The following is a 14,793-nucleotide window of genomic DNA, read 5'->3' on the forward strand; positions in this document are numbered from 1 at the left end:
GCAAATGCATTTAATGCATGACACTTTTATGTGCAAATAGCACTCGTTTTTAATATATGCCTGTAGGCTATGGTGTTCAAGCAATGACATTCCATGAGAGCGACATACTGTAACGTTTTTTCAACATAATTTGAAGCTATAAAGAATTGTTTACAAAGTTTTCTGTGATATCAAAAACAATGGACTAAGTGGTCTTTCGTTTTTTGGTTTTGATAATGTATTAACATGTCATATTCTTCAAAATCAAGGGATATAGACTATTTCCTGAATTGAAATTACTGGAACTCTTACAGACTTTTAGTAACCTACAGTATGAAAAAGCAGTGTACTTCTGCTAGATCATTTGAATAGTAGATCAGCTTCCTGATATGTACACTAAGGCTGGGAATTGCCAGGGACCTCCAGATATTATCTTAATATTTAGGTCCCGATACGATATGTATTGCGATTCTCACAATTCTATAAGTATTGCGATTCGACACTGCGATTGTATTGGCGTTTTGATGTTCCAAACATACTGCTCACTATTTGTCTGCTGCTGAGAGACAAGAGAGAGCATGAGAAAACAAGTTTTGATCAGTCATGGAAGTAAAAGTGCTGAAAATATGTTGGCTCACTATTTAAAAAGATGATGGAGAACAAGCTATAGGATGAAAAATACCGTAGTTTTTCCGCAGGTACAGCCGACTAGCGCTAGCTAACGCTACCTACAGTACATTCGGAAAGTATTCAGATTGCATCACTTTTTCAACATTTTGTTACGTTACATTACAGCCTTGTTCTTTTTCCCCAGTAATCGACACAATACCCCATAATTACAGTGAAAACAGGTTTTTAGATATTTGTACACGTGTGTGTGTGTGTGTGTGTGTGTGTGTGTGTGTGTGTGTGTGTATATATATATATATCTAAAAACTGAAATACCTTATTTACGTAAGTATTCAGACCGTTTGCTGAGACTCGAAACTGAGCTCGGGTACGTCTTGTTTCCATTGATCATCCTTCAGATGATTCGACAACACGATTGGAGTCAACCTGTGGTAAATTCCATTGATTGGACATGATTTGGAAATGAACCCCCCTGTCTATATAAGGTCCCAACAGTTGACAGTGCATGTCAGAGCAAAAACCAAGCCGTGAGGTGGATGGAATTGTCCGTAGAGCTTCGAGACAGGATTTTGTCGAGGCACAGATCTGGGGAAAGGTACCAAAACATTTCTGCAGCTTTGAAGGTCCCCGAGAACACAGTGGCCTCCATCATTCTTAAATGGAAGAAGTTTGGAACCACCAAGACTCTTCCTAAAGTTGGCCACCAGGCCAAACAGAGCAATTGGGGGAGAAGGGCCTTGGTCAGGGAGGTGACCAAGAACCCAATGGTCACTCTGACAGAGCTCCTCTGTGGAGATAGGAGAACCTTGCAGAAGGACAACCATTTCTGCAGCACTCCACCAATCAGGCCTTTATGGTCAGACAGAATCCACTCCTCAGTAAAAGGCACATGCCAGCCTGCTTGGAGTTTGCCAAAAGGCACATAAAGACTCTTAGACCATGAGAAACTAGATTCTCTGGTCAGATGAAACCAAGATTGAACTCTTTGGCCTGAATGCCAAGCGTCACGTCTGGAGGAAACCTGGCACAATCCTTACAATGAAGCATGGTGGTGGCAGCATGCTGTGGGGATGTTTTTCAGCGACAGGGAGACTAGTCGGGATCGAGGGAAAGATGAACTGAGCAAAGTACAGAGATCCTTGATGAAAACGTGCTCCAGAGTGCTCAGGACCTCAGACTGGGGCGAAGGTTCACCTTTCAACAGGACAAAGACCCTAAGCACACAGCCAAGACAACATAGGAGTGGCTTTGGGACAAGTCTCTGAGTGTTCTTGAGTGGCCCAGCCAGAGCCCGGACCCGATCAAACATCTCTGGAGAGACCTGAAAATAGGTGTGCAGCAACACTCCCCATCTAACCTGGCAGAGCTTGAGAGGATCTGCAAAGAAGAATGGGATAAACTCCCCAACTATAGGTGTGCCAAGCTTGTATCATCATACCCAAGAAGACTCAAGGCTGTAATCAGTGCCAAAGGTGCTTCAACTAAGTACTGAGTAAAGGGTCTGAATACTTATTTTATTTGTGATAAATTAGCATACATTTTTAAAAACCTGTTTTTGCTTTATCATTATGGGGTATTTTGTGTAAATTGATGAGGGGAAAAAACGATTTATTCCATTTCAGAATAAGGTCTGTAACGTAACAAAATGTGGAAAAAGTCAAGGTGTCTGAATAGTTTCCGAAGACACTGTATAGTAGCCCAAAATAATATATCATGTTTACCTACTGAACAAAATAAAACTCATTTGCAGGCTGCAGTATACAGTTATTTCCCCCAAATAAAATAGGTAACTATCGATTTATTCCCCCATCACTAATGCACACCTGGACTGTGTTTTACCTATATACACCCTTCCCCAGAAGTTGGCATGTTCTCAAGGATAGTGAGCGAAGGATATGAGGATAGCAGGAGACAGAGAGAGAGTGAAAAAATGGGAGAGGGAGGAAGCCAGTCCACTCAGCCAGGTGGTGAGCCCATGTAATGGCTCCAATGTTATTATTGTTCTCTTGGCACAAGGCCCTGGCCAAAAATCAATCCGCCGGCTGGGAGGCTGTAACGCTGCTGCGATTTGACTCGCTCTCTTTCCCCGTTTTCACTCTCTATGAATTGCTCACACACAGTGTACAAAACTAGTAGGATGTTTTGGGGAGTTTGCACATTTGTCTCTCTTTATTTTCTTAGTATAACACATGCTAGCGTCCCTCTCCTCGCCCCTAACTGGGCTCGAACCAGGGACCCTCTGTACACATCAACAACTGCCTCCCACGAAGCATCGTTACCTATCGCTCCACAAAAGCCGGGGCCCACGCAGAGCAAGGGAAACAACTACTTCAAGGTCTCAGAGCAAGTGACGTCACCGATTGAAACGCTATTAGCGCGCACCCCGCTAACTAGCTAGCCATTTCACACCGGTAACATTAGCATTATAGTTCACTATCAGAAATCAGTAGGTTACTTTTAAATAAGTTGTACAGAATATCAGAATCTGTATTTAAATGTCAACGATTATCAAACTGTCTTCCAAAAAAAATACTGCATTTGTTTTATCCCGTTACTGTAGAACAGAAAATTGTCTAATGTACTATTAATACTTTAAAGGTCCAACCAGGCCAAGAGAACAGAGGGTAGTCAGAAAAAAAACAATTCCAAAACATTATGCTGAATCTTCTCTGGCATATCACAATCTAACGACTTAGTGGAGTAGCCTTGGGCCCTGACGTCTCTGAATGGGCTCTACGGTGTGAGAGAATAGAGTGGACAGCAAGTGTTTTGTGCCCCTGCTGTGGGTGAGGAAAGCCCATACTATGACATGCTGCTGGACGTTGTACTGCAACATTATTTAAGTGGAGTGGCTTATCTGATTCCCTCTTTTTTGTGTCACAGCTGCCACCCCCTCAATGCAAAATTGGATGGTGTTCAAAACTGAAGACTGTGTGAAGGTAAAGCCATGAACATGTATGGTGTGTGGATGTGTGTGTGTGTGTGTGTGTGTATTAAGGGTGTGAACGTTTAAATGCAATTGGGATCCTTAACACATAACTGAACATTTTAATCACAGTGCAGTTATCACAAAACATATGATTTTACATGTTATAGTCTAACTAGACGATAGGCTATAAAGGCCTCGGGAAAGTTGTGTAATTTAATTAAAACCAGAGAGGAAGATGTAAACTTAAGGCTACTTTGGTGAATTTGCGAGGCATGTTCGATAAGACATTGAAAGATACAGATAACCAAGACATATTCAGGCCCCTTGACTTTTTCCACATTTTGTTACGTTACAGCCTTATTCTAAAATGGATTAAATATTATAATTTTTTCAGCAATCAACACACAATACCCTATAACGACAAAGCGAAAACAGGTTTTTAGATTTTTTGCAAATGTATTAAAAATAAAAAACAGATACCTTATTTGAGCTCAGTTACATCCTGTTTCCATTGATCATCCTTGAGATATTTCTACAACTTGAGTGGAGTCCACCTGTGGTAAATTCAATTGATTGGACATGATTTGGAAAGGCACACACCTGTTTATATAAGGTCCCACAGTTGACAGTGCATGTCAGAGCAAAAACCAAGCCATGAGGTCGAAGGAATTGTCCGTAGAGCTCCGAGACAGGATTGTGTTCAGGCACAGATCTGGGGAAGGATAATCAAATATTTCAGCAGCATTGAAGGTTCTGAAAAATACAGTGGCCTCCATCATTCTTAAATGGAAGAAATTTGGAACAACCAAGACTCTTCCTAGAGCTGGCCGCCCGACCAAACTGAGCAATCGGGGAGAAAAGCCTTGGTCAGAGAGGTGACCAAGAACCCGATGGTCACTCTATAGCTTTGTCAGAGTTCCTCTGTGGAGATGTGAGAAACTTCCAGAAGGACAACTCTCTGCAGCACTCCACCAATCAGACCATTATTGTAGAGTGACCAGAGGGAAGCCACTCCTCAGTAAAAGGCACATGACGGACCGCCTGGAGTTTGCCAAAAGGCACCTGAAGACTCTTAGACCATGAGAAACTAGATTCTCTGGTCTGATGAAACCAAGATTGAACTCTTTGGCCTGAATGCCAAGCGTCACGTCTGGAGGAAACCTGCCACCATCCCTACAATGAAGCATGGTGGTTGCAGCATCATGCTGTGGGGATGTTTTTCAGCGGCAGCGACAGGGAGACTAGTCGGGATCAAGGGAAAGATGAACAGAGAAAAGTACAGAGATCCTTGATGAAAAGCTGCTCCAGAGTGCTCAGGACCTCAGACTGGGTGAAGGTTTACCTTCCAACAGGACAACAACCCTAAGCACACAGCCAAGACAACGCAGGAGTGGCTTTGGGCAAGTCTTTGAATGTCCTTGAGTGGCCCAGCCAGAGCCCGGACTGGAGAGACCTGAAAATAGCTGTGCAGCGACGCTCCCCATCTAACCTGACAGAGCCTGAGAGGATCTGCAAAGACAAATGGGAGAAACTCCCCAAATACAGGTGAGCCATGCTTGTAGTGTCATACCCAAGAAGACTCAAGGCTGTAATCACTACCAAAGGTGCTTCAACTAAGTACTTAGTAAAGGGTCTGAATACTTATGTAAATGTGATATTTCAGTTTTTATTTTATTTTAATTTGCACAAATTTGTAAAAAACTGTTTTTGCTTTGTCATAATGGGGAATTGTGTGTAAATTGATGAGTAAAAAAAAATACAATTTAATCAATTTTAGAATAATGCTAATGTAACAAAATGTGGAATAGTTCAAGGGGTCTGAATACTTTCAGAAGGCACTGTATTCACACCTCTCCCACTCGCTGGCTCGCCTGCTCTTTCTCTTTGCTAATGATGTGAGATGCAGCTTTTGATTGCCTAGTGCACTAGCTCTGACTTCGTCTACTTGGTATCCGGCCTGCCTATACTGTGCCCCTCCCCTCTCTCATTGTCTCTCGCTAGTTCGCTTTGAAAGATGCGAGCGTTTTGTGTTCACTCGTCTCTTGGAAAACGGTGTGCACAGTCATTTTAGCTTGAACTTCATGCTAGTTAAAGCTGCTTTCTCTGATCTTTACACCACACACACACACACAGCACCCCGAGCTTGGCACACTCCCCACATAACACACACACCCCAACTTAGCTGTCACAATCTTGACACTCAGAAATGGGAGTCAACACAGGGAGTCGACATGCAAGGAGAAGAGGAATCAATTATTTTGGAGTCAATTCTCCACCACCACATCATCGCTGTTAACAGTTGGAAAAATGAGAAAGGCAAGCGACAACAGCGAAGTCCTGTCTGGCAATACTTTGAGAAGTTAAATGAGAAGGTGGTGGAACTGAGGTACAGTAATTGTAGTACAGGTGCAATGCTTAACCATCAGAAAGGGACGCACCGTGAGACCCAAACCTTTGCTGGCAGCAGCACAGCTGCATTGTGAATTCACATGGAATTTTAATGACATTTTCTTGTCGTTTTAATGGGAACCCGCAAAAAGATTGGTTGTTTTAAACTTTAAGAAAAAACATTTTTGTCACGTGTGTGTGTGTGTGTGTGTGTGTGTGTGTGTGTGTGTGTGTGTGTGTGTACAGTTGAAGTCAGCGGTTTACATGCACCTTAGCCAAATACATTTAAATTAAACTCAGTTTTTCACAATTCCTGAAATGTAATCCTAGTAAAAATTCCAAGTCTTAGGTCAGTTAGGATGACCACTTTATTGTATGAATGTGAAACGTCACAATAATCGTAGAGAATGATTTATTTCAGCTTTTATTTCTTTCATCACATTCCCAGTGGGTCAGAAGTTTACATACACTCAATTAGTATTTGGTAGCATTGCCTTTTAAATTGATTTACTTAGGTCAAACGTTTCAGGTAGCCTTCCACAAGCTTCCCACAATAAGTTGGGTGAATTTTGGCCCATTCCTCCTGACAGAGCTGGTGTAAATGAGTCAGGTTTGTAGGCCTTCTTGCTCGCACACGCTTTTTCAGTTCTGCCCACAAATGTTCTATAGGATTGAGGTCAGGGCTTTGTGATGGCCACTCCAATACCTTGGCTTTGTTGTCCTTAAGCCATTTTGCCACAACTTCGGAAGTATGCTTGGGGTTTATTGTCCATTTGGAAGACCCATTTGCGACCAAGCTTTAACATCCTGACTGATGTCTTGAGATGTTGCTTGAATATATCCACATAATTTTCCTACCTCATGATGCCATCTATTTTGTGAAGTGCACCAGTCCCTCCTGCAGCAAAGCACCCCCACAACATGATGCTGCCACCCCCGTGCTTCACAGTTGGGATGGTGTTCTTCGGCTTACAAGCCTCCCCTTTTTTCCTCCAAACATAACGATGGTCATTATGGCCAAACAGTTCTATTTGTTTCATCAGACCAGAGGACATTTCTCCAAAAAGTACGATCTTTGTACTTTGCAGTTGCAAACCGTAGTCTGGCTTTTTTATGGCGGTTTTGGAGCAGTGGCTTCTTCCTTGCTGAGCGGCCTTTCAGGTTATGTCGATATAGGACTCGTTTTACTGTGGATATAGATACTTTTGTATCCGTTTCCTCCAGTATCTTCACAAGTTCCTTTGCTGTTGTTCTGGGATTGGTTTGCACTTTTCGCACCAAAGTACGTTCATCTCTAGGAGACGGAACGCGGCTCCTTCCTGAGCGGTATGACGGCTGCGTGGTCCCATGGTGTTTATACTTTCGTACTATTGTTTGTACAGATGAACGTGGTACCTTCAGGCGTAAGGAAATTGCTCCCGAGGATGAACCAGACTTGCGGAGGTCTACAATTTTTTTTCTGCGGTCTTGGCTGATTTCTTTTGATTTTCCCATGATGTCAAGCAAAGAGGCACAGAGTTTGAAGGTAGGCCTTGAAATACATCCACAGGTACACCTCCAATTGACTCAAATGATGTCAATTAGCCTATCAGAAGCTTCTAAAGCCATGACATCATTTTCTGGAATTTCCCAAGCTGTTTAAAGACACAGTCAACTTAGTGTATGTAAACTTCTGACCCACTGGAATTGTCATACAGTGAATTATAAGTGAAATAATCTGCCTGTAAACAATTGTTGGAAAAATCACTTGTGTCATGCACAAAGTAGATGTCCTAACCGACTTGCAAAAACTATAGTTTGTTAACAAGAAATTTGTTGAGTGGTTGAAAAACAAGTTTTAATGACTCCAACCTAAGTGTATGTAAACTTCCGACTTCAACTGTATATGTGTGTATGTATATGTATGTGTGTACATGCATACATGCATACATACATGTTTATAAACTAGTAATTCAATGTGAAGTGTTTTGGAAATGTCTACTTTAACGTCCACCTTTACTCAAGGTGATAGATAACATCTCCATTTTTACAGTGTTCTGTGGCCTGATGCCATGTCATTGCTTTGTTATCAGCACAACTTGATTTCACTGTCACAAGTCTTTATGTTGACATATTAGTATTCTTGTTGAATGAAGGGATAACATATCCTTCTTCCTGGCTGAACAGGCTGAAAGCTGTCCCGGACTGAGCTTCCGACAGAAAGGATCAATGATGGAATTACAGACCCTCCAAGAGGCCCTGAAAGCGGAAATACAGGTTCATCAGGTAATGGGACTATGCGTTTCTATGTTTTTCTGCCATTTAACCACCATTTGTTTACTTGATTAACCTGGAAATTATCATCAGAGGTGTTTCGGGAGGGAAGTTGGTAACACACCCAACTGTGAAACAGAATATGGTTGGGTTATTGTTAATTCACTCCATCAGATTCTTGCCCTCAAGACTGCTCCATGAATACTTTCTCCTTAGACTCATCCTATCTGTCAGCTTATCCACCGTCCTCTACTCTGCTTCCCCCGGCCTCTTCCTTCAGCGATTGTCCTTTAAGTATGGTTTAGTGTCGGGTTTGGGTCAGAAAAATATAGTTCATCCTGTTAAATGTATACTCTACACTCTTAGGGAAAAAAAGGTGCTATCTAGAACCTAAATGGGTTTTTCAGCTGTCCCCAAAGGAGAACCCTTTGAAGAACCCTTTTTGGTACCAAGTAGAACAATTTTATTGGTTCAATGCAGAACCCTTTCCAAAGAGGGTTCTACATGGAACCAAAAAGGGTTCTCCTATGGGGACAGCCGAAGAACCCTTTTGGAACCCTTTTTTTGTAGGAGTGTATGTATGTCTTATGGTTTGTATTTTCCTGCCATCCATAATGTTTCTGTTTTGAGGTTTGGTGCGTGATACCCTCCATCTGGTTCAACCCAAATACAGAAACCAGAAACATGAGGAAAACTTATCCCCACACATCTATCACTAGCCAGATGTACTCCTTTATAGAAAAATGCAAACGGGGCATGTGTTCATTACTATGAGACTGATCACATTAGAGAGACCCACATGTTCAGTGCAGTCAGTATGGTGTTCCTATTCGCAACCACTGAATGTAGTTCCCGGTGTGGCCCATCCAGTTGAGCATGAACCTCCTTGTTTGTCTGGAATGGATTGTACAGTGGGGAGCCATGAATGTGCTCTAAGGTTGCAGTATTGGAAGGTGCCTCTGGGGGCCACTGTGTCTACAGTTTGTATGGCTGTGACAACAAGAATGCATTAGGTACTGCTGCGTTTTAAAGGGGGGTGAGCGACAGGAATGTTCTCTCAGGAAACACGTAAAAACCTATTGCAAAACCTTTTCTCAAACCATTAAGAAACATTTGACATGTTAGGAAAGCCTCTCTCATTGCAATATATTATGTGTATCAATGAATTTGTTTTGTGGTTGTTGATAACTTTCTATGATTTCTCTCTCACAGAAACTAGTGTCCCAGATGAAGCAGGATCCACAGGTAAGCCCCGCCGCCTGTCACCAAGGCGGTTGTACCAGATTGCAAGGCCCAAATACAGTATACGCTTTCTGCTGTAGCAGCAGCCCATCCCACAATTCAGTGGTGTCCCTACATCCCAGCTCTGAGTTCCCCCTCATGTGGCTGACAGCTGTGGCTGTGGTAGCCCAGTGATGTGAGGGGATTACTCTTTCCACCTCACTTCGCTCGTCCCGTGGAAAAACGGTGTGCACAGTCATTTTAGCTTGGACATCATGCTAGTTAAAGCTGCTGTCTCGGCTCTTTGCGCCACACCTACACACACGCACACAAATACAGCACCCGGAGTTTGGCACAGTCCCCACATAGCACTCAAATCCAACTCAGCTGTCACAAATTAGTAGTTCTTCACAGCTATGTGTAAGGGAGCTATAACAAGCTTGTTGCTCTCTTTTTTTGTTGTTGTTGCAGAATGCTGATTTGAAGAAGCAGCTCCATGAACTTCAAGCCAAGATCACAGCGCTGAGTGAGAAGCAGGTAGGCAACTGAAACAGGAGAGGAGACCTGTGGGTGGCTCTGGGATTTCATGTACCATCTCACTGGCACACACCAAGGTTTTCCCCAGTCTTACATTACTGCACTGTGTATTAAAATGCTAGAGGTTCTCTGCATGACAGAGCCTACTTTCACTTCCTGCCAGAGCTATCCTTTCTTCTTCTTTTTTTTCCTTCTTTTTTTCCTTGTCTTTTTCTAGACAAGTCAATGTGGCAGATCTAAGAGTCCTGCATGCTACTGCACGTGATGGATGATTTCTGTAGAGTTGAGGGTGTGAGCCTGGGATCACTTTGAGTTGGGTTTTGTCTCCTGCTTGAGGCTAAGGGCTTAGAGTAGGTTTCTGACTGATCCAGTTTCATGGTACTAAAAAGCAGCACTCTCTGTGACGCTGTTAATATTCACATCCATTGACAACCATGGGATAGGTAGAGATAAGAGTCATTTGAGACTTTAACAGTTTATCGGACCCATGTACAGCAGTGGTGTAAAGTACTTAAGTACTACTTAAGTAGTTTTTTGGGGGGGTATCTGTTAGTGATGCACCGATATTACATTTTTGGTCGATTCCGATATTTTCCTTGCACAAAAAAAAACGATACCGATATTTAAAATTTTAGCAGCCTTTTTAAGCATTCTAGTACAGTTAAATAGTTAACACACACAAATAGACGCAGCAGTCTAAGGCACTGCATCTCAGTGCAAGAGGTGTTACTACAGTCCCTGGTTCGAATCCAGGCTGTATCACATCTGGCCGTGATTGGGAGTCCCATAGGGTGGCGCACAATTGGTTCAGCGTCGTCCGGGATTGGCCGGGGTAGGCTGTCATTGTACACTGCTCAAAAAAATAAAGGGAACACTAAAATAACACATCCTAGATCTGAATGAATGAAATAATCTTATTAAACACTTTTTTCTTTACATAGTTGAATGTGCTGACAACAAAATCACACAAAAATAATCAATGGAAATCCAATTTATCAACCCATGGAGGTCTGGATTTGGAGTCACACTCAAAATTAAAGTGGAAAACCACACTACAGGCTGTTCCAACTTTGATGTAATGTCCTTAAAACAAGTCAAAATGAGGCTCAGTAGTGTGTGTGGCCTCCACGTGCCTGTATGACCTCCCTACAACGCCTGGACATGCTCCTGATGAGGTGGCAGATGGTCTCCTGAGGGATCTCCTCCCAGACCTGGACTAAAGCATCCGCCAACTCCTGGACAGTCTGTGGTGTAACGTGGCGTTGGTGGATGGAGCGAGACATGATATCCCAGATGTGCTCAATTGGATTCAGGTCTGGGGAACGGGCGGGCCAGTCCATAGCATCAATGCCTTCCTCTTGCAGGAACTGCTGACACACTCCAGCCACATGAGGTCTAGCATTGTCTTGCATTAGGAGGAACCCAGGGCCAACCGCACCAGCATATGGTCTCACAAGGGGTCTGAGGATCTCATCTCGGTACCTAATGGCAGTCAGGCTACCTCTGGCGAGCACATGGAGGGCTGTGCGGCCCTCCAAAGAAATGCCACCCCACACCATGACTGACCCACCGCCAAACCGGTCATGCTGGAGGATGTTGCAGACAGCAGAACGTTCTCCACGGCGTCTCCAGACTGTCACGTCTGTCACATGTGCTCAGTGTGAACCTGCTTTCATCTGTGAAGAGCACAGGGCGCCAGTGGCGAATTTGCCAATCTTGGTGTTCTCTGGCAAATGCCAAACGTCCTGCACGGTGTTGGGTTGTAAGCACAACCCCCACCTGTGGACGTCGGGCCCTCATACCACCCTCAGACACATGCACATTTGTGGCCTGCTGGAGGTCATTTTGCAGGGCTCTGGCAGTGCTCTTCCTGCTCCTCCTTGCACAAAGGTGGAGGTAGCGGTCCTGCTGCTGGGTTGTTGCCCTCCTACGGCCTCCTCCACGTCTCCTGATGTACTGGCCTGTCTCCTGGTAGCGCCTCCATGCTCTGGACACTACGCTGACAGACACAGCAAACCTTCTTGCCACACCTCGCATTGATGTGCCATCCTGGATGAGCTGCACTACCTGAGCCACTTGTGTGGGTTGTAGACTCCGTCTCATGCTACCACTAGAGTGAAAGCACCGCCGGCATTCAAAAGTGACCAAAACATCAGCCAGGGAGCATAGGAACTGAGAAGTGGTCTGTGGTCACCACCTGCAGAACCACTCCTTTATTGGGGGTGTCTTGCTAATTGCCTATAATTTCCACCTGTTGTCTATTCCATTTGCACAACAGCATGTGAAATTTATTGTCAATCAGTGTTGCTTCCTAAGTGGACAGTTTGATTTCACAGAAGTGTGATTGACTTGGAGTTGCATTGTGTTGTTTAAGTGTTCCCTTTATTTTTTTGAGCAGTGTATATAAGAATTTGTTCTTAACTGACTTGCCTAGTTAAATTAAGGTTACACACACACCACACTGACCAAAAAGTTCTTTTGTTGGCATTTACGTATGTCCCCATTACCAGTAAAACATAATCTAAACCTATTTTTTTCACTTACTTGCTGTGCTGTTTCGTTGTTCATTTGTTCAGTCGTCACATTCTCAATCAGATTTCTACACATTGATTACACTATCACTCGTATTTCATATGTCACAATGATTCATCGATACGTATGCTATGATTCTGGTAAAGTTGTCTCGCGCGCCTCCAGTGTAGGTCATTAAAAAAAGCTAGCCAGCTCATGGATGCAAACAATGTTCTTCCCCAAAAACATAGCAAAACGACATCTGTTTCAGTAGCTATAGTTAGTTAGCTAACTATATAGCTAGGTGTCATCATCTAAAATAACCCTAATTTATAAGACAGTTCTTAATTGATTAATGGTGGTCAGACCCATCTATGTGACGCTAGTCACAATAAGGATTAGCCACAACAGTGGACTTTGCGGTTAGCCTTCAAAATAAAAGTATGTCATAATTCTACAATTTGTATTCATTTGCATCACTGTCAATGACACACTTTTATTTTGAAGGCAAACTGCAAATTCGACTATTGTGCGTAATCCTTATTGTGGCTAGCGTCACAACACATAACCCGGTCCAGTAGAGCCTCGAGTTTCAAGCTACAATAGTCATTTACAACATTAACAATGTCTACACTGTATTTCTGATCAATTTTATGTTATTTTAATGGACAAAAAATGAGGTTTTCTTTAAAAAACAAGGACATTTCTAAGTGACCCCAAACTTTTGAACGGTAGTGTATAATATATTTTTTTGTTGCCAGCTTTTAATTCATTACATTCCTAAAGAAAATGATGTACTTTTTACTCCATACATTTTCCCTGACATCCAAAAGTACTCGTTACATTTTGACAGAAAAACCGTCCAATTCACACACTTATCAAGAGAACATCCCTGGTCATCCCTACAGCCTCTGGTCTGGCGGACTCACTAAACACAAATGCTTCATTTGTAAATGATGTCTGAGTGTTGGAGTGTGCCCCTGGCTATCCGTCAATCTAGTAGTATTTTACTGGGTGACTTTCCCTTTTACTTGAGTCATTTTCTATTAAGGTATCTTTACTTTTGCTCAAGTATGGCAATTGAGTACTTTTTCCACCACTGATGTACAGTATATTTGTTATTGACTTACAAGTACAACTGGCATGCCTGCAGGCTAGCGTTAGTGAATTTGCCCCTCAACCAACCATTAACATATTCTTGTAAGAGCCTTTGTTTTGGTGATTTGAACTGAACAGGCTTTTGGAGATATGCTGTTTTTCCTCTTAATCACTTTGCTACATATATACTTACCCTGTTATTGTGGTTAGGTTGAGGGGCAAGTCTTGGGAATGATGAAGGTTTCTATTGCCCCTGTTGTCTAATTTTCTTTACAGACTAAAGGAAGGGGTGTGATTTGTGTAGACGTATCCCATTTGCTTTCCACCTGTCACTTATCGATCGTCCTCTCTCCAGGCCCTTTGTCGGCTCAACCAACGAGGTTTTTAAAACGTCAAATTTAAATGGTGTTTGGGAAAGGGCCTGTATTCACTTTCAAAAGAGAAATAATTGGCATGGTATTTGTGCAGAGGCCGACACTTTTGTTGTACCTTAATTGAGGCTGTTTGTGTTGCTATATTAGTTTTGAGAACCCTTAAGCTTTATGTTTGTTTAATGGTTGTGCTATGCGAGTAGTTGGTCATTTACTCACTGGGGATGCATGGGTATCTGATCTGAAGAGTAGTTTAACACCTATTGAGAGTTGTTCTTTGAGAATCAAGGAGAACATTCTACTGGAATTAGCATCAAACCTGCATCCCCATAGTCCCACCCAGACACTGCTTGTGGCGGTGCACTTTCTCAGTCTTTTCTTATTTCCCCCTCAAGATATGCTTAGTCTCTCCTGTATTCACTTTACATGGAGTCAATGTCTTCATTATTTAACTTACATGGAATTAATCCACACCTTGCGGCTCCGTGAGGGAAACATGTTTGAAATGTATTTGTTACTCGTGTGTGTGTGTGTGTGTGCACATTAGTGCTAAGCGATTAGTGCTTTTAGATTTTTGAGGTTGGTTCTGTTTCGGTTCGATTATAAAAAAAAAAAATATATATATATATATATATAATTATCAGTTTTCAGTTTCGATCAATTTTTTTGGAACATTCAATGCATTATTTGGGTTGAATGCTGTAACAACACAGAATAAACTATTAATAAAAGTCCCATGATGGTAGTGACTGCCCATTACGGCTGATCACGTATTAACCATTGTTTATTCACCTTACTTTAATTTAATAAAATAGTTATTGTGTATAATACATTTGTTTTATTTGATTGCTTTATTATTTCATTCCAAGTCATCAT

The 14,793-nt window shown here is 42.5% G+C and overlaps 1 protein-coding gene across 7 annotated transcripts in view; it reads left to right on the forward strand.

The window, feature by feature from the left end:
* LOC106561954 (PHD finger protein 21A) overlaps positions 1-14,793 on the forward strand; it is a 47,957-nt gene that overhangs the window by 3,176 nt on the left and 29,988 nt on the right. For 6 of the 7 annotated variants that reach the window (XM_014126435.3, XM_014126429.3, XM_014126434.3 and 3 more), the window contains exons 2-5: positions 3,493-3,548; positions 8,093-8,191; positions 9,392-9,424; positions 9,872-9,937. In XM_014126435.3, coding sequence (XP_013981910.2) covers positions 3,507-3,548; positions 8,093-8,191; positions 9,392-9,424; positions 9,872-9,937 — 240 coding nt within the window. In that variant the 5' untranslated portion in view covers positions 3,493-3,506. The remainder of the gene's footprint in view (positions 1-3,492; positions 3,549-8,092; positions 8,192-9,391; positions 9,425-9,871; positions 9,938-14,793) is intronic. The other variant, XM_014126432.3, reaches the window with a different exon arrangement.

The sequence above is a fragment of the Salmo salar genome, chromosome 11, assembly GCF_965601325.2.
Source record: "Salmo salar chromosome 11, fSalSal1, whole genome shotgun sequence".
Taxonomy (NCBI): domain Eukaryota; kingdom Metazoa; phylum Chordata; class Actinopteri; order Salmoniformes; family Salmonidae; genus Salmo; species Salmo salar.